Genomic DNA, 21,737 nt, shown 5'->3' on the forward strand with positions numbered 1-21,737 from the left:
GCGCGAGGCTGAAGAGAATCTAGAACCGGAAACACCTGACACTTGCATCGGGAAGTTGGGATAAGGAAACATCAATCTACGGGATACATTCCCTTATCTCAGATGAAAGCGGGTCAAAGTCGAAAGTCTAGTCTGGTCAATTGGATTGTATGTACAACGGTCAGATAAAAGAATGAAACTCCCGACGCCATGCTTATGACTATGCAATCGATCCAATGCAAATTCCCCTTACCATCGTCTTTCCCCAACTGGTTTTCGAACACTCGGATCAAGATTGCCCGGACTAGGAGACCGACCTCCCTGCAACCGCGCCCGCAGTCGTTCCTGCGCAGAGCCACCTGACCCTCCAGAGTTCATCCGTGTTTGAGAAGACTGATATGATCCAGTCCGCTGGCTAGGCAAAGGCCGAGCTCCGGCCGGTTGGAGAGAGGCCGGGATGGAGGGGTTCGACTGGGCATGTGCGAGCGGCGCTCCTGCAGACGGAGGCACAGGACCTGCGGGGGAGCTGACACTAGAATTGAGTGGAGGGGCACCTGCCGCGTTTCGACCTCGGCGGAGACTGGATGTCTGTGTAGGTGGTGGTTGAGCGGAACCCGAGTCTCCCCATAGATCACCCAGACCGCCACCACGACCATTGGCGGCGGAACCTTGGCCCTGGCCCTGGCTGGTTGCGATGACGCGGGAAGATGTGGAAGAGGGCGCTTTCGGGTCTGGGGGAAGCCATGAAGGGAATGGGCGGCCTTTCTCGATGTAGTAGGCGCGGAGGGCGTTGGAAATGTGCGAGCAGTCTTCGTTGTCCGGGTCGTCCGCTTCGTCACCTACGGTGATAGCACGACGGAGGCTGTTGAGTCGTGACCCGATGACATTGGATATGGAGGAGGAAGACTTCAAGGAGGAAAAGTACGAGCTCATTTTGCGTTGGCAGTGTGGGGTTGTCGGTTGTCAAGCTATACGCTGTAAAGGACAGTTTGAATGTGGGGTCAGATACGGAGCTGCTTCCTGCAGAATGGAATCCAGTAAATTCTGTAGGATCGGGGCAAGGCCCGAGAAGTTGCAAATCTCTAAGCAAGCCGCTGAAGGAGGAGGTAAATTAAGTATTGCGCAAAGAGCCGGCTCCTGCAAGTTGAGTGGCGGAGAAGGACGAAACCCGAAGTGAAACAGGAGAGGCGGCTCCGGTGGCACGTGATCCTATACAATGTCATCTTCCATTTCGCTCGGACTCAAATGCCTTACATTGCCCTGATATGCGAGATACTTTTTTTGATGAAATTGGTTAGATGTACGCCAGATACAATAAAGATTCCTTCTTTACATGCAGTTATGTTTCATCTGAGAGGCCCAAGCTCAATATATACCTCCCGAGATCCGTGGATCTGTTTGAGACTAACGAGTCTTCTTAATGACATCAATATATGTGAACATGATAGAATTAGGATTGTATACATAACCTTGCACAGCGGCCTCGTCAACATTTGAAATTCATCCATACCTACCGCCGTTGATGGGCAAGCATTCAGTAAACATTTGAAGTCCGGCCTATCCAAGCCCCAGTCTCGGCATATTTAAATAATCGCCTCAAGCCGTATTCGAACACGCTCCAACAGAAGCAACAAAGTTATCCTTCAAACTACCCTCCTCCGACCCGACATGGATAACCGTATCAACCCCCGCAACACCAATAACATTAAATGTCATATTAGTTCCATAGCCCGCCTTCATAATACTAGCCGAGGACTCCATATTAGAGATCTTCCACTTTGCATCGGAGCCAGTCCAGCCGAATTGAGCGGGATCGAATACACCATGGTTAGATATTTCGAAAGATTTTCGCAGCGCCGTTGAATACCCATCAATAGCCTGAGCAATGAAATCTTCATCGTCTGCCTGGACAAGTTCCATGCTCTTCCAAGCCTTTCGCCATATCTTCGTATGATTCAGGTCCTCCATAAGAAGACTTTTATGCTCTCGTGCCAAGTCCCATACAATACTCGCGTTGACGATAGATATCTTGTCGGAACTGTCCCTCTCCCCCTTCCCGGCTTTTCTGAACTTGGCAAGCCAGTCGAATTTCGTGAAGATCGAAACGGCTGTTTTCATGGTCACCCGGGGTGCAGGAAGAAGATAAGATCGAATATCAACGGCTAGGTGCGAGTGGCTGAATTTCGCTTTGGGGTAAAAGTCCGTTGCGAGAATTACTTTGATGAGCGTATGCAGGAGGCGGGTGAATGAGGTCTGGTGCTTGCGGCAGGTTTTGACACATCTTTCAACCGTCTCAGCGTCGAGACGGAGAGTATCAACTTTTGTTTTGGTTAGACGAGTCTCACGGTGCGGGTTGATGACATCCAATTTGTCCTTCGGTTGGCATTTAGCGTCGTGGAAGAAGGAATCGGTCAAGCGGCATGAAATTTGGATCAAGCGGTTGATGAAATAGCCAGAGAGCTGCGAGTATAGATGCTTTCACGCCGGCACGGATCAGTGGATCTTCCTCTGGAAATCCGGGCAATTCAGGAGCTACTTTGACAATGGGTGAATCGTCAACTATAGTCTTACTCGGCTGGTTCAATGCTTTCAAAAGGCCACCCAGGATATAGGCTGCACCGCGGCCATCGGTGAAATAGTGATCGAACACGAATAGAACGTGTTTGCCGTTTACCACGATAAGTTGCCATGGTGGCTTTTCTGAGACATCTTCGAACCAGATGTTATGATATCTTTGTATCGTCGCGCTTAGACCTGTTTTTTCCTCTTTTTCAGAAATGTGAACGAATTTGACATGATTGTCCAAGTCTATTTGTCGTAGAAAGCCTGACCAGCGTCGATTTCGATTTTTCATCGTCGTTGACGGGCGAGAGAAAGTGACTGTGGATAGTTCCGGATATAATTGCACTACATGTCGAATGGCTGGGTAGAGAATGTCTCTGGATAGCACCTCAGTCCCCTGGGCACTGGTATATGATGCTGCCACAATCACATTTGATTGCAGACCCAAGTGCGAGAAGAGGTAGGTTTGAATCTGAAACCGATCTAGAGGAGTGTCAGACGGTAGACCAAAGACTTGGGATGGTAATGTGGCAGACTTACCGGCAGGTTGCTCGAGAGTAAACCTCGATTGGTCATGATCCAGCTGATTGCTGGCATTCTCCAGTAATTTATCCATCTGCCAAATCCTATGAGGACAAAGATGGAATTCAGGGGTATGAATGTAGTTGGGCTAACAGATCCGTGACGTTGCCTTGGGGCAAGTACTTTATTTGCATCGTGGGGGCTAAATGGAGTCACGGCGCAAAATTAGTAATCTTTCATCCTTCATGATAATCTCATTGGCTCAATATTAAAGAAATCGCTACTGAGTACGCCAGCTCCACTAACCTTGGAAAGTCTGATTTGGCCTCCAGCTACCGGACAACATTATCCGGCTTTGGCATGAAGTCGAGATTTTCCGATTGAGCCCATCAGAAATTTTCAGCCCAGGGACAAGCAAAGCCTTCTTTTGAAATATATTAATTCAATTCTTCAAACCCTCCTGAAAAGTGCTTTGGCATGTGGATGGCATATCCTCCGAAAACCCCTACCCCAATGGCCTACCAAAATAAGCCCTCGTCAGGCCATCTACAAATCAATACGGAGATGATTCTTCCGAACCTCAAGGAGTCTGATCAAAGCATTAATATTTGAATAACGATAACCGTGGCCCTGGATTGCCCAGAACCCGCTTGTGACGGATATCGACTCGGGCCGTGAACCTTGTGAATGGTTTCTGGCTTCTACAAATGAATGGCGGTGAGCGTTGTTGAACCTATACAAGTTTGCCGTCGGACTATGTAACAACCTCTTCTACATCACAGTCATTCTTCAGTGGCACATTTCAGTTTACTGCGACTTTGACGACCACTTCGGCCCCAATATCGACTTTAACCACAGCCTTAGACTCAGTCGCATATGAGACCATCGTATCACCTTAGCTGACTTCTACAGAACACAGCCGTCAACGATAATTGAACTTCTCTCTGGCTCAATGATTATATCTACGTTGAGGGCAGTAAGTGGTGATGAGTCTATGACTAACTCACTGTTAGCGACTTAGCACTATGCCTATTGTTAGGCGGATAAATATTAATCCACTAGTCTATTCTATTAATTCCTCTTAGTTACTTTGACCTTCTTTCCCTATCTTTCAAATTTTCAAATGTTCAAATGTTTCAACATTGATAGAATTTGACGATGGATCAATTACCACTAGAAATCAAACATATCATCGCCGAATGGGTAAGTCTTCCAAATATGATATAATCAGCAGGTCTAACTGAAGTAACAGGCACCTCGTGAGCTGTCCCTAGTAAATCGAGAATGGAATAGAATTGTCAGCCCAACTCTGTACAGACATCTCGTCATCCGCTTTAGGAATGGAGAAACTGTCTCTTCATCCCCCGAAAGATTACTCCCCCTGCCCGGTGCCGGTGTTCTCACTCAAGTGAGACGACTGAGTATTTTCGCGGAATGGTATCCGAGACCAATGCCAAATCCACAGGGTGACTATCTCCTTGACGACCCTCCTAAATGGACTCCAGAACTTCTTGGCCGAGTTGAGAAAACTCTCCGTCAATTCAAACGTCTTCCCCGTGCTCTGGAAGGAGGACCTTTAGGGGACATGGCTATTCCCCGAATTTGTGGGCTAAGGGCTAGTAAATTGACTCCTATCCTCAATCTGTGGGAGATCTCTCTCGTTTGCAAGATGTGGATATTTTTGTTGACAACGGTGGCCCGCCTGAGCTTTTTGAAGCTCTTTCGCAATATCACCCTGCTTGTAGAGTGACCATCTTCACCACGGGGCCAACGATTCACAAGGCTTGGCTTACTTCACCAATGCTGCATGCTGTGCATGTTACCTGCTGGGAAAATCCGAACATTAGAAAAATCATCGAACATCCTGATAGGCTCCTCCAGAACAGTGTGTTACTTGCACCGAATATCAAAGAGATTGCATTGCAGATCAACCGGCGTGATATGCCTTATTGTAAATGGGGCTTCAACGAATACATTCCGGTACAGGGAAGCAAGCATGATTTACCACCCGGCAAACTTGAAACAATATCCTGGCCTCTCAGAACCAATATGACAGCAGGACAGTTCCAAGACTGGCAGACTATTACAGATTTTGGTCTTCTGAAATCATGGACTGTCGGCTGTATCCGGGATTCGACATTGCTTCATAGTATCTTGGATATTCATCCTTTCCAACAGCTAACACGACTCACCCTCGTCTTACGCCCGAGAGACGACGAAGACCTGGAATTTTGGCGTGCTGCGGGGTCAATGTTTAAATCCTTGCCTCCATTGACATATCTTCGTCTGTTTGGCACATATACGCCTGCCTTTCTTAACGGCCAGGTCCTTTCTCAGCATGGATCAACCCTACTTACTTTGGAATTGGATTCTACTAAGTTTGACCGCAAGACTATGTACATGCATAGACCCATAGGACAAATCGGACCCATATTTTCGAACGAGGATGTTGTGGAGCTGGCAGGTCAATGCCTATCTCTACAAAAACTATCAATCTGTTTTCAACGATACCAAGGCCTTGAGACGGGTACTTGGACTGCATTTGGCCGGTTCCCATGCCTTAGGGAGCTCGACGTTATTCTGAGTTGCATACCCGAGATGAATGCCGATATGATGCCTGTCCCACCTCGTGAACTATCCGAGTTTGAAAAAAGCTTGATTGTACATCCAAGCAGGAATATCAGTTGTCCGAAATGGTTTATTCGTGATTGCATTATCAACTTTGTTATCAACGAGAGTCTGGCCAAGGAATACTTCACACATATAGGCGCTTGCCAGGATGCTGAATGTCTTACCCAGCTGGTGATCTATCCTTCAATTGACCAATATCATTCTCAAACTTCGGGAGGAAGATACTTCATTGGCGATCATTTCTTCAGTGAGATGGCTCTTATCTGGACCGTTGAACGAAAATTCCCAACAGGGCTCCTCGCGACAAGCAGAAAGCGTTCCATCAATACCCGGATTAGGAATGAATTCGCAGAGGAAGCATCATCATCAATATTGCTTTCTATGTGACAGGCAAGAATGGATATCATGACTTGGCTACCTCCATCTACACCCTACAGCTAGTTCTTTTTTAACAGCTATAGAGATTTTCGGCGACTTTGAAAGTGGAAATAAAACATTGAATGCAAGGAAGCATTGGAATAGAAGAAATACCACATATCCAAGCCCTGGGTTTTTACTGCCGGCACTGTGCACACTTCGCACCTACACTCTACCTTGTATATTGCCGATACAGGCTCTCAATTGAATACTTGAAGCGAAAGGCGGATGAAGTTGGAAATAATAATTTTGAATAAAAACAGGGCCCATAAAGTGTCTAAACCCGTATTGACAAGATTCATCGAGCAGATGCGATAGCTGGGTATGATGCCCGACCACAATAGAACACAGCACAAGACAAAATTGAAGAAAATAACCCGACAACGCCATGCAATCTCAAACTTTTCCCAATTCCCGAGAATCACAAGCTTAAGCCATAATAGTATCACGCTCAGCACCCTCGGTCTCATACTCGATCTCGATGCGGGGTCCCTTCTTCCTCGGCTTCTGCTGAGGAGCAGCGGCCTTCCGCTTAGCACTGGGCTTGGGCTTCTGCTCGTCCTCACTGGGCTCGTCATCATCGCTCGAATCATCACTGTCGTCATCCAGGTCACTCGAGTCATCAGCCGAGTTCTCACCCAACCAATCCTCAATATCCTCGAGATCCTCCTCCTCATCCAAATCACTAACGTACTCCACCTCACCAACACCCTCCTCCTCCTCTTCCTCCTCCTCCAGCTCTCCATCATCAAGATCCTCATCCCGCTCACCCTCTCCCGCGCGCTCGAGTCCACGCAGAACCTTCTTCCAAATACCCTCCTCAACATTAAGCGGACGATCACCGTAGGCACCGGACCGCAAACGTTCAATCAGCTCTCGCTCAATCGCGCGTTCAACCTTAGCAGCCGAAAGCGCTTTGCGCTCACGGGTCTCCTCTCGTCTGCGCACCTTAGGCGCAAGCTTCGGCACGACCCTCTCACCGAGGCGATCCTCTTCCTTGGCGATGTTCTTCATGCGGATGTTCACTTGTGTCAGGCGTGTGAGACGCTGCTTGCACTTGTGGGTCAGGAATTTGGGCCAGTAGATCAATCGCTCGTCTAGCTGTTCGAGGGCCTTGGCGTAGTTGGATGAGAGGCGGACACGTTCCCACCATTTGTTGGGCATGTGGGAACGCTCAATGGTTTTCATGTACAGGTACATCACGCCTGTCTCGGGGTCGGAGCGGACGGTTGCGTACCGCGAGTTGGCGAGGGGGCATGCTTGCCGATTGCAGAGACCGGTGACGTTGTATTCATTGCGACAGAAGTTTTGGTCTTTTGTGGTTCTGAGGTAGAGTGGTTAGTTAAGTTTTTTTCATTGGACTAGAAAATTTGAGATGCTTGCGGTCGAGACAGGGAATGTTATAGATTGCAGAAGGTGGGAAAAATTGGGTTAAGTTTGGGAAAAGACTCACTTGAGCTTGTAAGAACAAAACTGTTGGTTAATAACCTGCCAGACAATTTCGTCGGACATGATGGGCTTAGGTGGTGAGTTGCACACTGGAGAGCCGTTGCCCAGGTGTTGATCCAGATGAAAAAAAAAGTTGCCGGTCACGTGCGGAGCTTATCGATAGGCGTGCGGTGAGTGGTGGATCTAACACAATGATGGCGGTGAGAGATGGCAGTATGGCACACCTTATCTATTTCTCCGCGACTTCATGTACTTGTTACCCTATTAATTGAAGCGAAATCCAACTATCGCGCATAACAACCTTTTTGTGAGCTCATTACTTGCCAGGTATGCCGAGATCCAAAGATCAATTCTGTCTCGCATATACGAGTCGAACCATTTTGTAGTGTCCCTTACAATCATCCACCACAATCCGACGAGTATGATAACACTTATTAAGGATCATTTCAAAGCCTCAGATCTGTAAATTTTGGCATTTAGTCAAAAGCAGCGCTTCGATTAAATCAGGTTGTATTTACTTGTTCAGCCGTCCAATCGGACCTTTAATTGCGCGCAAAAGTGTGCACCCAACTCCCAGTTCTTTTTATCTCAGCGCTTTTCATGTCGATCATGAATCCATCGCTTCTTGTCCCATCATGCATAGTCACTCCTTTCAAGAATTCAACAACTCTTTCATCATTGACTCTCTTTTGAACCACAAATTCGGGTCGCATATTCCCCTCTTCATCTCGGGCTCCGCCAACAAGTTGACTCCAACAACTGAGCTCACCGAATATGTAGTCGGTATGGATTTGCATTTTCCAATCTAGCCTACGTCTTTCTGTTGTTCCAGCCAGGCCTCCTGTCGCGGTTTGAAGAACGTCGATGTTCATGGATGATGCTGATGTCTCGGAGCATTCGGTGTCGTAAATTGAAATATCAAGATAGACTGTGGCTAGTCCGATGGTCTTGCGTATTATCCAAGAGATTCCTTGCTTCAAACGAACGGATCTGGTTAGTAAGAACAAGGATGGAAGAGGTTGGTATTACCAGCTTCAGTAGTGGGTCTGTCTGGCAAGTCAATCATTTGTCCTATAGCCAGCAGAAGATCAATATCAAGTCAGTGAACAGGGTCTGGACTATGTTATGCGAAGGGTTCTATACCATTGTCCATTATACACCAAGGCTTTGGATGTTTACATTTTCAGAGCAAGCCATACTGATAGCAGATTATGTGAAATCTAAGTCTTCAAGAAGAGATTATGTGTTGTAAAGTTTCCAACAGATGCAAAATTCCTTTTCGTGGACGGATGTTACATTACCAGCCAAGCCTGTCGCCAAGATTGATAGTCTCCGAAGCCTCGCATTGCTATTCTGGCATATAAAGCGGCACATCTTGCTGGAGGGTTTCAGACAGCTCGACTCCATGGAGTTAGACGGGTGTGATCCTAATTCAGTATTGAGCCTGTATAAATATCATTTTTACCATTACCAGTAATCTTCGAACAAGATTTCGACATATATGATGCTGTGGATGTTTAGGCAGCTAAATCTATGGAATGGGCCCATAAGAGATACGTGCATACGCTCATAAGTCTTCAATCAAAACCAAAATCTCAGTAGGTCAAGGCATGAAAAGCAAAAGAATCATAATGAGACATGAAGGAAATCCTTGAACGAACATTGAATCAGTCGCTCAGAAATAGGTAGAACGGATCGAAGAAGGGGATCGAAGAAGGAAAGAATTTACGCCCAAGCGCTTCGAAATAAAAGAAGATCAGTAGGTCAAAAGCAAACTCAAAAAGGGGAAGAAAGTGGAAAAGATATAATGTAATACATGCAAGCAAGAAATTCGTGGTACCAGTTCAGTCATTGGGTTCATTTCTCATGCAAACATCAAGGCCCGGAAAAAGCCTGTACCCGCTCAAGTGGAAAGGCAAGTGGAAAGAAAAGTAAATATGCAAACAGGAGATCGGGTATCAATTAGAGCGAAAGCAGCAACAGAAAGGTCCTCATAGTTCGTCATCCAACTCGTCGCTATCCCATTCGTCTTCGCGGTCATCCTGTACAAGTTCCAGGAAATGCTGTAGGCCAGCTTGCCATTCCACGAACCGTTCGTCGGCACGAGGACGGACAGGAAAACGGGCAGGATGACCGGGAAGAGCACCAGGGCGACCTGGGAAGGGGGGACGGCCGGCAAAAGCAAGACGGGGACGGCGTCGAGGTCGTTCGCCTGCTTGACGATTGCGGATTTCGGCGATGGCCCGGGCTTGGGCTTGTCGCTCTAATGCGGCGGCACGGGCAGCTCGACCTTGGTCGTCTGCGCCAGGGCCTTGTGCTGCGCGAGGCGGACGGGGTGGAACGGGTGCGGGAGGCGGAGGGTGACGCCGGAGATCAAGTTCGTCGTCGCTGAAGTCGAGGTCCCATACCGGAAGTTCATCATCATCGTCTTCATCATCATCGTTATCATCGGTTAGACTATTGTCATCGTCTTCTATCTCGTCAAAATGGAGTAGATGTTCTGGAATACGGTGCAGTTCTTCGGCGCCCACTGGGTTAAGTCCGTCACCACCCTCCATATCCCAGAGACGGTTGTAGCAACCGTTTATTCCATTGTTGAAGTGTTCGTATGGGTTGTCGGCTGAGAGCCAGCTTGAGCAGAGATAGCAGAAATGGGTGTCGCATTGGCGACAGCGCATGTGGTTGCAACCCATAAGCTTCTGACAAGGGACGTTACAGGTTGGACAAGGTGACGTGTAGAGTCTGAGGTACTCGTCGGTGGCCTTTTCTTCTTCGGTTTGCTCTGCGGCGCGGCGGGGGTAACACCGAACTAGCACACCGTGCCAGTTGCCTCTGCAGACAGAGCAAAAAGCATAATTGCAGTCCTCGCATATGGCCACACGCTCAGCGGGGGGAGGGAGTTGTTCCTCAGGCCCTCGAGGGTCAAATGCGAAATCTTCCTCTTCGTCCGACGATTCAAGGTCATCTGCCATCGGGTCCAGTGGTTTGGGATGGCGTTTTGATCGTGCTGCGCCTTGACACCATTGTCGTGGACAATATATGGTGGTTTTGTCAGCTTCAATCTTCTTTTTGCGCTTGAGCAAGACATATCGTTGCACAGTTTCCGGCGTGAGTGGGACTTGGAGAAGCTCGTTTGGCCCAAGCGTTGGGTCGTGCTTCTTGCGTCGTGGAGCCTGGCCTCCACTGCCAGGAGCAGGGCTGGGGTTCTTGTTTCTATCACAGTCCGGTGCCATGCATTTGACGTTGTCGACATCACCTTCAGAGATAGATGTGTTGTAAAAGTCCTGAAGACAAGGGACACAGAAGACATGCGAGCAGCGCAAGAGCCGGTGACAATTCACACCTTTCTTCGGCTCGAGACAAACGCCACATTCGAAGGTTTGCTGTTCAAAATTTTCACGCTCCGTCTTGTTGTTAAAGTCCAGTAATGCGACCTTCAAGTCCCGCGATAACGAAAGCTCGCCGTCCGATGCATCTTGAATTCCGAAGGCCGTCTCTGCCAACTGATGAAGGTGGTCGATGTATGTGTACACAACCATATCCTGACCGCATTCGATCCATAGTCGTTGACAGTCGTCCACCAATTTTTTGAGGGTCGCAGGTGAAAGCCATCGCGGGTGGGTGGTAAGCTTTACCCGCGGGGGATTTTCGGAGGGGTATCCATTTGGTAATTCGATCTCGAGGGTAAGTGGCGGTAGATGCGAAAGCATATGAACATCTCTGACAGCGGCTTGTTCGAGGTCAGCCTTTGAGACATCGACGGAAGTTGGTGGCGTCAGCGCTGCGGGGAGGCCGCCATCGAGCGGTTGGTGAAAGCTGACGCGGGTGGGCGACGGTAATGCGACTGGCAGGTCCAACACAGCCTTGAAGGGAAACTCCGGGTCAATCCTTGTCTCTGGGAAGATTGCGACGATCGATGATAATTCGACAGAACGGTCGTCTTCGGCGGGGTCTTCGGCTTCGGTCATCTTGAAGAGTCTCCGGGAAGTTTGAGGATTGCCGGGTTGATAAAGATCTGAGAATAGTTTGAGTCGCGGTCGCAAAGTCGATAGCAACGACCTTGACCAGATAGGCTAGTCCTGAATGGTCATACCTTGCGACGTGGCCGGGGGGAGGCTTGTCGATGGAGATTTTTTGGGTTGCGAACGTGGGATATAGAGTGGGTGGTTTCGTGGTCACCACAAAAAAAAAAGTGGCGACTCTCGGAATCGGGCAGAAATGGGATTCTCCTGCAGGACAATTTCATCAGCGAAACAGAACGGAATAAATTACTCTAGAGTTCAAACACACCAGTCGTTCAAGGAACTCTAGAGCCAAGCAAGCGGTTGTCCGGAGAGTTGAATACTGAGGGGTCTATCAAATGATGTAACAAGAAAGCGGGAATATAGAGAGCCAGGGACTGCGTCATGGTTCGGTAGCAGAACGGATTCACGGAAAAAAGGGTTTAAGGGATTTCTGTCAAAGTAACAGTGAGCTCAAAGCAAAATAAGAAAGAGAAAGAGAAGAGAAAGAGAAAGTAAATAATCAAAAAGAAGCAAAAAAAAGAACCAGGCCACAATAGCAGCCCAGTCCTTGGTGCCTAATGAAGTTTTGATTTGGACTTGAAATGTGTGGTGTTTTTTGTCTTGTTATGGGTATTTTGATTTTGTCTGTATTCAGGGCTTGAAAAGTACTTTATTCTACTATTACTTCGTATACTAGTACTAACCTATTAGTAGGGTACTATGTAAGTGTAAGTAAAATACTTCTATAAATACAATGTTTGTTGAGTTTGTCTCTCTTATCTTATCGTTAAGCCCCGTGCTCAAATGTGGCTCGTGCTTTCCTTTTGTTGTTCTGGCAAGTTCCTTTCGTCACTTCCTCATACACTTCACCATGTCGGATACACCTCTAGCCTCATTGTCTCTTACACATGTCCATTATGTGAGTATAATACCTGATAATAACAAGACTGAGAACTAACTGGTATAGAACCCCGAGGATCCCCTGTCCTTTGCATCCGCATGGCTCGCTCTCCTACCCCAGGCGCTCTGCGTCTCTTATACCACTCTGATCTGGGCAACGCGAGAAGTTGAGGTCATATTGATGTTCGCAGGACAGCTAGGCTGCGAAGCAATCAATTTTGTGCTAAAGCGCTTTATAAAAGAAGAACGACCGAAGGGTATGTTAGAACAGCTCATCATGGTCTCATGGTGAATATATACTTACTCTGTATCTCTGCAGAAATGCTTGGCAAAGGCTATGGAATGCCATCGTCACATGCCCAGTTCATGACCTTTTTCTCCGTCTACCTTACCTTTTTCCTCCTATTCCGACACACTCCCGCCTATGCGACCTCCTATCCTAAACTGGGAACTTTGCTGAGAGCCTCTGTGACTCTGATCCTTCTGGCTGTTGCTGGTGCAGTTGCTACAAGCCGCATCTACCTGAATTATCACACTCCTCGCCAAGTGCTGGCGGGCTGTGGAGCTGGTGTGGTGTGTGCATTTGGCTGGTTTGTTATTACCGGTCTGCTCCGTCGATGGGGCTGGATTGACTGGGCCGTGGAATTGACTGTCGCCCGCCTACTACGAGTGCGTGACCTGGTGGTTAGTGAAGACTTGGCTGAGGCCGGTTGGCAACGATGGGAATTATTGAGATTGAAGCGTCGCCGTGATGCCCGCAAATCGCAGTAATTTCAATTTACTTTCGAGGGGTGATATGTTTCGTTGTATATTAGAGCTTATAAGAACATATGAAAGATTATATGGCGTTTGCAATCATGAACGTACAAATGAACAAATTATCAAGTTCGTTGATTCCATACTTTTTTGGGGGCGTCGGTCACGTGGGATATGGCCTATCACCGCAACTCCGCATCGAATTGTCTATACGAATAGCTCTGGCTGCATCATGATCGCTGGCAGCCTTTCGAGGCTTTCTTGATCTAAAGAATTCCGGCCAATATTTTAATCTCCTAATGCTACTGGCTCCGTAACCGACCAGCTAGCCTCCCCTTTCTGGCAATACAAGTGTGTTGACGCAAAGAAAACCCCCGCGTCAACACCAAATCACCTTATCACAATGGAAATCTTGCCTTCTGGCAACGCAGAAATGCCGGAAGAGCACCATATCGTCAAGGCCGATGAAGTCGATCAGACTGGGACCGATATTTCACCAGTCTCCGATGACCAGTTGATGGAGGAGGTTGCGGAGGAAATGCGACAAGAGCAAGCCCAAGAACAAGCTACTGAAGCAATTCAGACGGTCGAATCGAATGATATTCAGCCCGAAAAGAACACCAAACGACCTGAACTGCGCCGAGACAACCCAATAGCTCCTCCACCTCCGCTTCAGCCCCCTCCACCGGCCCCGGTACAGGAGAATGCGGAACAACCCACGGATTCCCTTAGCCTGGCCCAGTTGCGAAAACTTGTCCAGGACATGCCAAAGGTGGAACAGCCGGCATATGCATTTGAATATGCAGACTCGCAAGCATTTCCGGAAGAGTTGAACGAGTGGTTCCAGTACAATGATTTCGACCGTGTTATGTTGAAGGGTATGAAGATAACCTTCGATCGCCATTGGGCTACATTTTGCCGAAACCAGAACTCAGGGACCCCGAAATTGTCCTGGCTGGATGCATCTGACAATATGCGTCGGACTTTCATATCGCAGTCTCTCGACAAGCTCGAATACCCTGAGACCTCAGTACGGCTAGACGCTTTGGAGAATATCTGTTACGCGGTTACCGGTGTCTGGGGCATTACTGGTGGAAGACCGACGCCAGAATATCCCGCAGCACCGGACTCCAAGACTCTTAAAGAATCACCACGGTTACAATCGCTACAGATCAAATGGATTGAAAAGAACGTTTCACTGATTCAGCAGTGTGGAGGAATTCCGTTGCTGGTGAAGAGGCTGTCCCAATTGTTCGATCGTAGCCGTCACTCACGGGGGCCTGATGCAGACGGATTGGAGTTTGATCGACTTCACCCGGGCGAAATCCCCGCATCAGAACGTGAAGCCAACCTGGTGCTCACATTGCTGTATTTCTCAATTGAGGTCGGTCGCAGAGAAGAGGCTCAAAACCCTCAAACTACCTCGATCCGTGATGCATTAACCGAGTCCGACCTCTCCTTGCTGGTTACGATTGTTGAAATCATCGCGCGGCTGCGATGGGACGAAACCGCTAATATTCCTCTTACCCGCATTATTCTTCTGTTATGGAAATCTTTGCTTCTGGTATTTGGTGGCAGTGCTCAATTGAAGAAAGCCAAGGAGGTGTTGGAGCCATCTTTGTCCTATGATGATGATTCCACGAACCGCCGAGGACCATTCTTACATGCATCTCCCCTTGACTACCACGTTTTTCGTCAGGAGATCACCTCAAAATACCCCGCATACAATCCCCCACAACCCCTTGTTCCTCTAGAGCTGGACAACAATTCTATTCTGCCTCCTTTCCCACAGCATCCTGCCAGAGCCAGCACCTCCAGTGGCTTGTTCTCTGGAGTCGGGCCGCCCATCGCCGGCGGAAATGGTTCTATTCTTCAACAGGCTGTTCATATTGCAACTCCGGCACCATCCCCACCTCCATCACCAGGTGGGCCTGGAGGCAAAGGCGGCAAGAAGCAAAATTACCAGACCAACCAAAACTTCCCGCTGATGTACCCTCCTTTAGATGACACCAGCAACAAAATTGGTGGCAAAGGTACTACTGAACGGCAGGATGTTCTGGTTGGAAAACGGTGGGACGGCAGCGATGTTCCTGCATCAATCATCGAGGCCGGCCGATTGTTTTCTACTCATGTCAAAATGGCACGGTCAATGAGACAGATGTGGGAGGAGCGTGAGAATTTTATGAAATATGACCGAGGTTGGAACTTTGACACTGGCCACCGAAAATTCGGCTGTGTATCGCCCGAAGACCTACAGGATGATTTGGATCGATTAAACCTGTCCAACTCTGAAGCATCTCAGGCCAAGAACTCCACGAACGAAACGGATGATCCGGATATTCAACGACGACTGGATGCTGTAGAGAGCTTCTATGTAAGCACTTATCTCGATCCGCAGGGATTGGTCATTTACTGATATCTTTTCTAGGCTCAAACACTATCCAACCTCCAGTCGATTACAATTGTCTTCTTGAAGATTATTCTGACCAATGTCAGTGCTGTGGTTAACCAGGCGAATTCCCAACCTTCGCAGAGCATGAGGTATGTATCTGTACTCGAACAAAAACAAGTAGATGATATCTAACATTCCTTAAGCAATGGGCACAGTCTTGATGGGTCAGCGGAGTTTTTCCCTGATACTTCTGTCGACGAGCTTGATAACATTCGGCTGCGGGAGATCACCTCCAAGGCTGTTTCGGGCACTTTGCTTCTTCTGGTGAAGTGGTTCAAACGATCCCGTGGGTTCCCTTTCTCATCAACTATATAAACCAGTACTAACCTATACCAGATGTCATGAAGTTTGAGTATATGACACAGCTCTTGCTGGATTCAAACTATTTGCCCTTGATTCTGAAGATGTTTGCTCATCAAGATGTGGACCAAACGGTGGCACAGAAGAATGACCGTGATGACCTATCGTATGTTTTTTTCGCCACATTATCTGATCAAGCTTGTTAACATATCGCCAGTTTCTTCCATTTCTGCCGTGAGAATGCCGATCACCCATCAGATCTCGAGCCTGATTGTGGAGACACCGAAAGCGAGGACGAAGCGGCGCCTCCACCAATCTCCCGACGTCGCCCTAATCTGTTCCGAGCAGACACCTCAGTGCGAAACCTTTCAACCGAGGAAAATATTACCGGATTAGATGGCCCTCCTCGACCGGAAGTCGACGAACTAGGCTACCCAACAGCGCCTCTCCCCAAGGAGCCTATTACTGTGTTCTCATTCCGCAACTTCTTCTCCGCCATCAACTACCTCCACATCATGCAAAAGATCACACGCGACAAAGCACATCGCTGCCTACTTCTCGTGCAGTACAAATCCAGCACAATCTTACGAAAGGGTCTCAAAATCCCTGACCCCTATCTCCGATTTTACACTCTCAAACTCTTCAAATCACAAGTCCCGTACTGTGGCCGGAAATGGCGCCAGAGTAACATGCGCGTTATCACCGCTATCTACCTGTATTGCAAGCCCGAGCTCCGGGATGATTGGCTTGCGGGCTCGGATGTCGAAGGTGATGTCGAAGTGGCGTTGCCATTGGAACAGGCTCTTCGGGGACTAACACACTGGTGGCATTTACGCAAGTACAAAGATGTTATGGGTGGTCCTGAAGGTACCGCCATCATGGAAGAGGAGAGAGATTTCTTCGTTCGGGAATTGGAGTCGATGGGATGGGGGTTTGCTGATGATGTGGTTGGTGAGGATTCAGATGTGAGTAACCCTATGGTGAATGGGACGGAGTGGGATGGTGGACTGCAAACCGAGGGCTGGCCATGATGTGCAGTGAAACATAAATTAGACCCATGCATATACCCACTTACGTTGCTTGTGCCTTCCGTTATAGTAATTATCAGGGTGCGCAGGTGTTTTTTTTTCCTTACGTGTATCCATGTGCATGTAGTGTTAGAGACCTCCAGGCTAGGTGGTCATCAGGGCTTATTCCTCGAGATCTACCGAGGTACACCCGCTAGTCAGGCGTATAGTACTCTAATGGCCCGGTATACCAAGACTATGTACTATGTAACAATCGTCTACAATGATAATAAGAAGAAATTGATATGTTATTGATTATTTCGGAGTTGGCTATGTTTACTAGTACAAAATGATAACGATGACTCGTATCTCACGGTCTCTGGCTCGACACAGCAGATGAAGAGTCTGGGAATCTCTTCCACCCTTGCCAAAACTCGTAGCTCATTACGGTGTGATCAGAGAACAACAAGAGAATGCGATAGTGACGGGATGGATGCGTGCCATGCCAGGGCTCTGGGGGGTGATGGGCTGCTGAAGCTTGAGCGTGCAGCTCCGCCAGGGAGTAACCGTGATTTGGAAGGTTGGGAACAGGGTCTAGGATGAGGTCCCAATAGCTTTTTGGTTGATTTTCATCAGTTCCAGTTTCACGCTGCTGGCGAGATGCATGGGTACGTTCTAATTCAGATAGCCGAAGCAATGTGTTGTCGAACAGATCGAACAAATTTTCTATTTCCGATTGATTAGAACCACTCGGGATCATTGGCGGGATCATTGGGACATCCTGGTCCATCGACTCAGTGGGTTGTTCAGGTTGGGGTTGCGGATTTGAGGTGTTGGATGAATATTTTGAAGAGCTGGTGTCATCCGAATGCATGGCACGGTAGTTGAAAGAAATCCAATCATCTGGATCGATTCCCTGGGGAATATGGAGGATGTCGGGTGGGTTTTCAAAACCTGGCATTGGACTAACAGCCATGCCGAGCAGTGGGACCAGAGGGCGTTCTCTGTCGTTTTCTTGAGATTTGAATGGTAGAATCCAGTCAGTCCGGAACGCAAAGCCTACGTCCTCTTGCCAGGTCAGAGATAGAATGGCAACACGACCTTTTTGGGAGGCAGCAACCACAATTCCGGCTTCGGGGAGGTACTTGATCATGTTGAGCCGGTCACAGTTTGCGAGAATGGCAAATGCACGGTGTGTATTGGCGGCCTCATAGGGAGCTGCTTGTTGCGCGAGGGCATTTGCGCACAGTAGCTGATAATTGGAATCCATGGGGTACGGGGCCATGCTGATGTGATGCTCAGAAAAGTGAAGAATGGGGAAGCAAGAAGGTGAGCTTGCTAGAAACTCTATCTGTTAGTAAATTATCCTGTGGTGTCTCAGGTACAAGGGAATTCTTACGATGGACAGATTTGGTTTTTAAAAGACGGAGACCAGAGCCAGGCTGCTGACGGTAGGATTTCTTGGGATAGCGGGCGAACTGGCGATGAAGATTGTTGTCCATGTATCGGCTCTCAGGGAAGTCGGCATTATCATCTTCAAACAGGCTCTGCAGCCGAGGCCGATCCCGGGTGCCTTGAGGTAACTTCGATGATGAGGACTCGGAAAATGAGACCAAGTCCTCATTTTCTATGTCATCATCTCCAGAGTCCTCATTTTCTGATTCCTCATTTTCCATGTCCGCATCATCATCTTCCATATCCTCATCTTCCGCGTCATCTTCTTCCAGTTCTATGTCTGTGCCTGCCTCAGGTGAGTCGAAGGAAGCCCGAAGCACAGCGTAGTTTACATTTTCGCTCAGGTCAATATTTTGAGCAGGTTCAACGACCTCTGTAGATTCTGAAAGAAGATCATCGGGAAGAGTATAATACTCTGGAGCTTCTGAATTAATGTTGCCGGTCTTGAAGTACCGGGCCGTGTCGCCGATCTGCGGTACCGCCTCCGACACATCCAGGATTGTTCGGCCTGAGATGACTTTTGATTCCGGATCACCACCACAAGCCTGTTCGGCGAATTTGTAGGACTTGAATGTTCTTGGATCCAGCGGTAGGACGGCCCAGCCTCTTTCGGGAGGATTGTTCTGAGGGTGGCCGGGATAATAGACCCGTATCGGAAACAAGTCTTCCCAGATCCGCCAGATGACGACTCGATTGGCTATGTCTGTGCTGACCAGCCACTCGGCATTGGCGTCCAGATCGAAGTTCGCAAATGATACGCACGGAATGTTGTCATAGTGTCCCTTGTAACTGAGTCGTAAATTCCGGGACCGATGATTATTCGGCATCATCGTCTGCAGCCTCTGAAGGTTGTGATTGTTATCAATATTGATCCAGGGCTGATCCGGGTCATCGAGATTTGGGTCTGTAGAAGGTGTAACTCCACCCTTAGGTGTCTCAAGTGCGAATGCGAATACCGTGACCACTTGAGTATTGGCGCTGACGGCAATAAGGCGAGCATATTTATGCGTTGCAAGGCCCCACACACTCATGTAAACATCCTCACAGAAGAAAGGCTTCACCTCTGAAGTATCATAAGGACGCTTGGCCCCCTTATCGGCGTGCCGGGTGATGCTGGAGTAAATCGCCTCCACGTAGTAGGCACAGACATTGCCGGAGTCAGTAGCCAACAGCAATATCTCATCCTGACCAAGCTCATCCACCAAAAGATGGTTGATAGCATGGGGATTTTCTGTGTCAAGCAAGCCTTCTGCATACGGGTCTTTCATCACAGGAGAAATAATCATCTCAGGCTGATGACGTAGAAGCTGCAAATGCCCGGCTGGTATGAAGACATAGATCTCGGATACATACGCAACAAAAAGTAGGTTCCGTCTCTGTGAGCATGCTGCCTTTTTGATACAGTCAATGTCACGTGCAGAGTTAGAGATGCGCGGGAACCTTACCAGATTGGATCTCCATGCAGAAGACTCAGGGGGATACTCGTCTCTTTTACTTAGGGTTACTTAGCGGGGCGTCCGAACTCGAACACGTAAATATGGCAAATGTACCTTGAGAACTGGTTCAATCAGTATCCTGAGCACACGTGAAATGAGATCTTGAACTTACCCTTTCTTTTGGAGTCTCGACGTTCAGCCTGCGAACTTGAGGTCTGCTATTCTTGTCATTGGTGAGGTCGTCGTCGGTTTGGTCGGTGCTAGACATATCGACTCCTCAAGCTAGACCCGTTGGGCCGTGGCTGAGGTGATCGGTGGGGTAGTCGACAAACTGTGCGTACGTGTAAGAAAGGTAGGTGGAAGTAGTGTGATCATGGCCGGACCTGATGCCCTTGGAGGAGTGAAAAGGAGTCACGGAAGTAAACATGATCAAAACGATCAAACCCCGAGACATTAATCATCGATGAGGCTATCCTTTTCCCCCCTCTTAAGATCCACAAAATAAAGGATGTTTGACAAATCAATCGATCATTACCGTGTCCGGATTAGTTCCGCCAATTAATTCCAGTTCTAACGTTGGCCTCCGCACTGTCACCGCCTTTCCCATTCATCATAGCGTAACGCTTAACCTTCTTTGAACTGACCACCCATTTGAAACATGGATTTGGTTGCAAGTGTACGCAAGGAAGGTAGCCGGTAAGTGCTTTGTCTGACATCTTTCTTTCACTGCGCTAACGGTGTCTCCAGTGGTGGCCGCACCGAGTTCCAATGGTCGGACGTTCAGAGCTCCACCCATCGTGAGAACTACCTAGGTCACTCGGTGATGGCCCCGGTAGGACGGTGGCAACAAGGCCGAGACCTGCAATGGTACGCAAAGGGCAATATCGACGATGAAGAAGAACGAGTCCGCCTGGAGCGTGAGGAACGACAACGAGTTAAGGATGCCGAAGCGGAAGCAATGGCAATCGCTCTAGGACTCCCGGTACCATTGAAACCCGACACAAATGCGAATATGGTACCGCTGGGAGGAGGCGGCAAAATGATAGAGAGAGACAATGACAATGATAAGGTCATGACGGGTGTCGACAAGCCGGACAGAGAATCACGGGGAAGCCGACGACACGGACGTAGTCGGAGTCCACGTCGGGAAAAGCGACGCGAACGCAGTCGCAGCCCTCGTCGGGAAAGGCGACACGAGCGCAGTCGCAGTCGCAGTCCTCGTCGGGAAAGGCGACGCGACCGCAGTGATGACCGTGGTCGTGATCGTGATAGAGAGCGGAGACATCGCAGAACTCATCACTATGATGACCAGGATCGAGGCCGTGATCGCCATAAGTATCGCAGCCATCGGCATCGGTCTCGATCACCTTCTCGATCTGGCAGGGACCACAACCGTGAGAAGAGACGATCCCGTTCGCGGTCTCGGACTCGCCATGGCTACAAGGACAAAGAGCCCATTCCACCACGTGGACGCAGCTTTTCGCCCATTGATCGCAAATCTGATCCCGAACGACGTGGGGATCGAGAGGGTTCCGACCGACGATAAGGCTCTTGGTGGGGTAGCACCTGTCAAAGTTTCCCATAACATCGTGATCAGAAGTAAGCGTTTATTTCTGTATTCTCACGATTGCATCTTGATGTGGCAGGTCCCTCGAGATCGGATGCCAGAATGTTCGACGATTTTATCGAAAATCTCCCCATTGCAGTAAATGAACAGAACTTAGGTCTATTCAGACCCAAACTATCATTATACACGACCAAAAGGTTCTTCAAGGTGTAGTCACCACCGTACTCCTGTGAGATGAACCGGATCGAAAAGTTCTTTCTGGAGCTCAAAGCACTTATCACACAAAAGTTGCAGAGACTG

At 48.6% G+C, this 21,737-nt stretch overlaps 10 protein-coding genes across 10 annotated transcripts; 4 read left to right on the forward strand and 6 right to left on the reverse strand.

The window, feature by feature from the left end:
• Window positions 1–228: 228 nt before the first annotated feature.
• Window positions 229–912, reverse strand: N7520_003506 (uncharacterized protein; the record flags this gene model as incomplete). Its single annotated transcript, XM_057137441.1, has 1 exon — window positions 229–912. The coding sequence occupies one exon, from the start codon at window positions 910–912 to the stop codon at window positions 229–231; it is 684 nt and encodes a 227-aa protein (XP_056997906.1).
• Window positions 913–1,575: 663 nt separating this feature from the next.
• On the reverse strand, window positions 1,576–3,117 carry N7520_003507 (uncharacterized protein; the record flags this gene model as incomplete). Its single annotated transcript, XM_057137442.1, has 3 exons — window positions 1,576–2,439; window positions 2,462–3,013; window positions 3,082–3,117. The coding sequence occupies 3 exons, from the start codon at window positions 3,115–3,117 to the stop codon at window positions 1,576–1,578; spliced, it is 1,452 nt and encodes a 483-aa protein (XP_056997907.1).
• Window positions 3,118–5,112: 1,995 nt separating this feature from the next.
• Window positions 5,113–6,081, forward strand: N7520_003508 (uncharacterized protein; the record flags this gene model as incomplete). The annotated part of the gene is made up of 1 exon (XM_057137443.1): window positions 5,113–6,081. The coding sequence occupies one exon, from the start codon at window positions 5,113–5,115 to the stop codon at window positions 6,079–6,081; it is 969 nt and encodes a 322-aa protein (XP_056997908.1).
• Window positions 6,082–6,540: 459 nt separating this feature from the next.
• N7520_003509 (ribosome biosynthesis protein MAK16) lies at window positions 6,541–7,623 on the reverse strand (the record flags this gene model as incomplete). Its single annotated transcript, XM_057137444.1, has 2 exons — window positions 6,541–7,435; window positions 7,565–7,623. The coding sequence occupies 2 exons, from the start codon at window positions 7,621–7,623 to the stop codon at window positions 6,541–6,543; spliced, it is 954 nt and encodes a 317-aa protein (XP_056997909.1).
• A 283-nt stretch (window positions 7,624–7,906) lies between these two features.
• N7520_003510 (uncharacterized protein) lies at window positions 7,907–8,626 on the reverse strand (the record flags this gene model as incomplete). Its single annotated transcript, XM_057137445.1, has 3 exons — window positions 7,907–7,990; window positions 8,127–8,530; window positions 8,590–8,626. The coding sequence occupies 3 exons, from the start codon at window positions 8,624–8,626 to the stop codon at window positions 7,907–7,909; spliced, it is 525 nt and encodes a 174-aa protein (XP_056997910.1).
• Window positions 8,627–9,551: 925 nt separating this feature from the next.
• N7520_003511 (RBR-type E3 ubiquitin transferase) lies at window positions 9,552–11,528 on the reverse strand (the record flags this gene model as incomplete). The annotated part of the gene is made up of 1 exon (XM_057137446.1): window positions 9,552–11,528. One exon carries the CDS (start codon window positions 11,526–11,528, stop codon window positions 9,552–9,554), a length of 1,977 nt encoding a protein of 658 aa, XP_056997911.1.
• A 907-nt stretch (window positions 11,529–12,435) lies between these two features.
• On the forward strand, window positions 12,436–13,235 carry N7520_003512 (phosphatase PAP2 family protein; the record flags this gene model as incomplete). Its single annotated transcript, XM_057137447.1, has 3 exons — window positions 12,436–12,483; window positions 12,532–12,721; window positions 12,784–13,235. The coding sequence occupies 3 exons, from the start codon at window positions 12,436–12,438 to the stop codon at window positions 13,233–13,235; spliced, it is 690 nt and encodes a 229-aa protein (XP_056997912.1).
• A 388-nt stretch (window positions 13,236–13,623) lies between these two features.
• On the forward strand, window positions 13,624–17,003 carry N7520_003513 (FAR11/STRIP family protein; the record flags this gene model as incomplete). The annotated part of the gene is made up of 5 exons (XM_057137448.1): window positions 13,624–15,594; window positions 15,649–15,761; window positions 15,816–15,958; window positions 16,009–16,138; window positions 16,190–17,003. The coding sequence occupies 5 exons, from the start codon at window positions 13,624–13,626 to the stop codon at window positions 17,001–17,003; spliced, it is 3,171 nt and encodes a 1,056-aa protein (XP_056997913.1).
• Window positions 17,004–17,349: 346 nt separating this feature from the next.
• Window positions 17,350–20,138, reverse strand: N7520_003514 (uncharacterized protein; the record flags this gene model as incomplete). The annotated part of the gene is made up of 5 exons (XM_057137449.1): window positions 17,350–18,326; window positions 18,379–19,825; window positions 19,880–19,922; window positions 19,985–19,992; window positions 20,043–20,138. 5 exons carry the CDS (start codon window positions 20,136–20,138, stop codon window positions 17,350–17,352), a joined length of 2,571 nt encoding a protein of 856 aa, XP_056997914.1.
• Window positions 20,139–20,528: 390 nt separating this feature from the next.
• On the forward strand, window positions 20,529–21,416 carry N7520_003515 (MMtag domain-containing protein; the record flags this gene model as incomplete). The annotated part of the gene is made up of 2 exons (XM_057137450.1): window positions 20,529–20,566; window positions 20,618–21,416. The coding sequence occupies 2 exons, from the start codon at window positions 20,529–20,531 to the stop codon at window positions 21,414–21,416; spliced, it is 837 nt and encodes a 278-aa protein (XP_056997915.1).
• Window positions 21,417–21,737: the final 321 nt, after the last annotated feature.

The sequence above is a fragment of the Penicillium odoratum genome (genome assembly GCF_028828045.1).
Source record: "Penicillium odoratum strain IBT 22623 chromosome Unknown utg000003l_segment0_segment0, whole genome shotgun sequence".
NCBI classification, from domain to species: Eukaryota; Fungi; Ascomycota; class Eurotiomycetes; order Eurotiales; family Aspergillaceae; genus Penicillium; species Penicillium odoratum.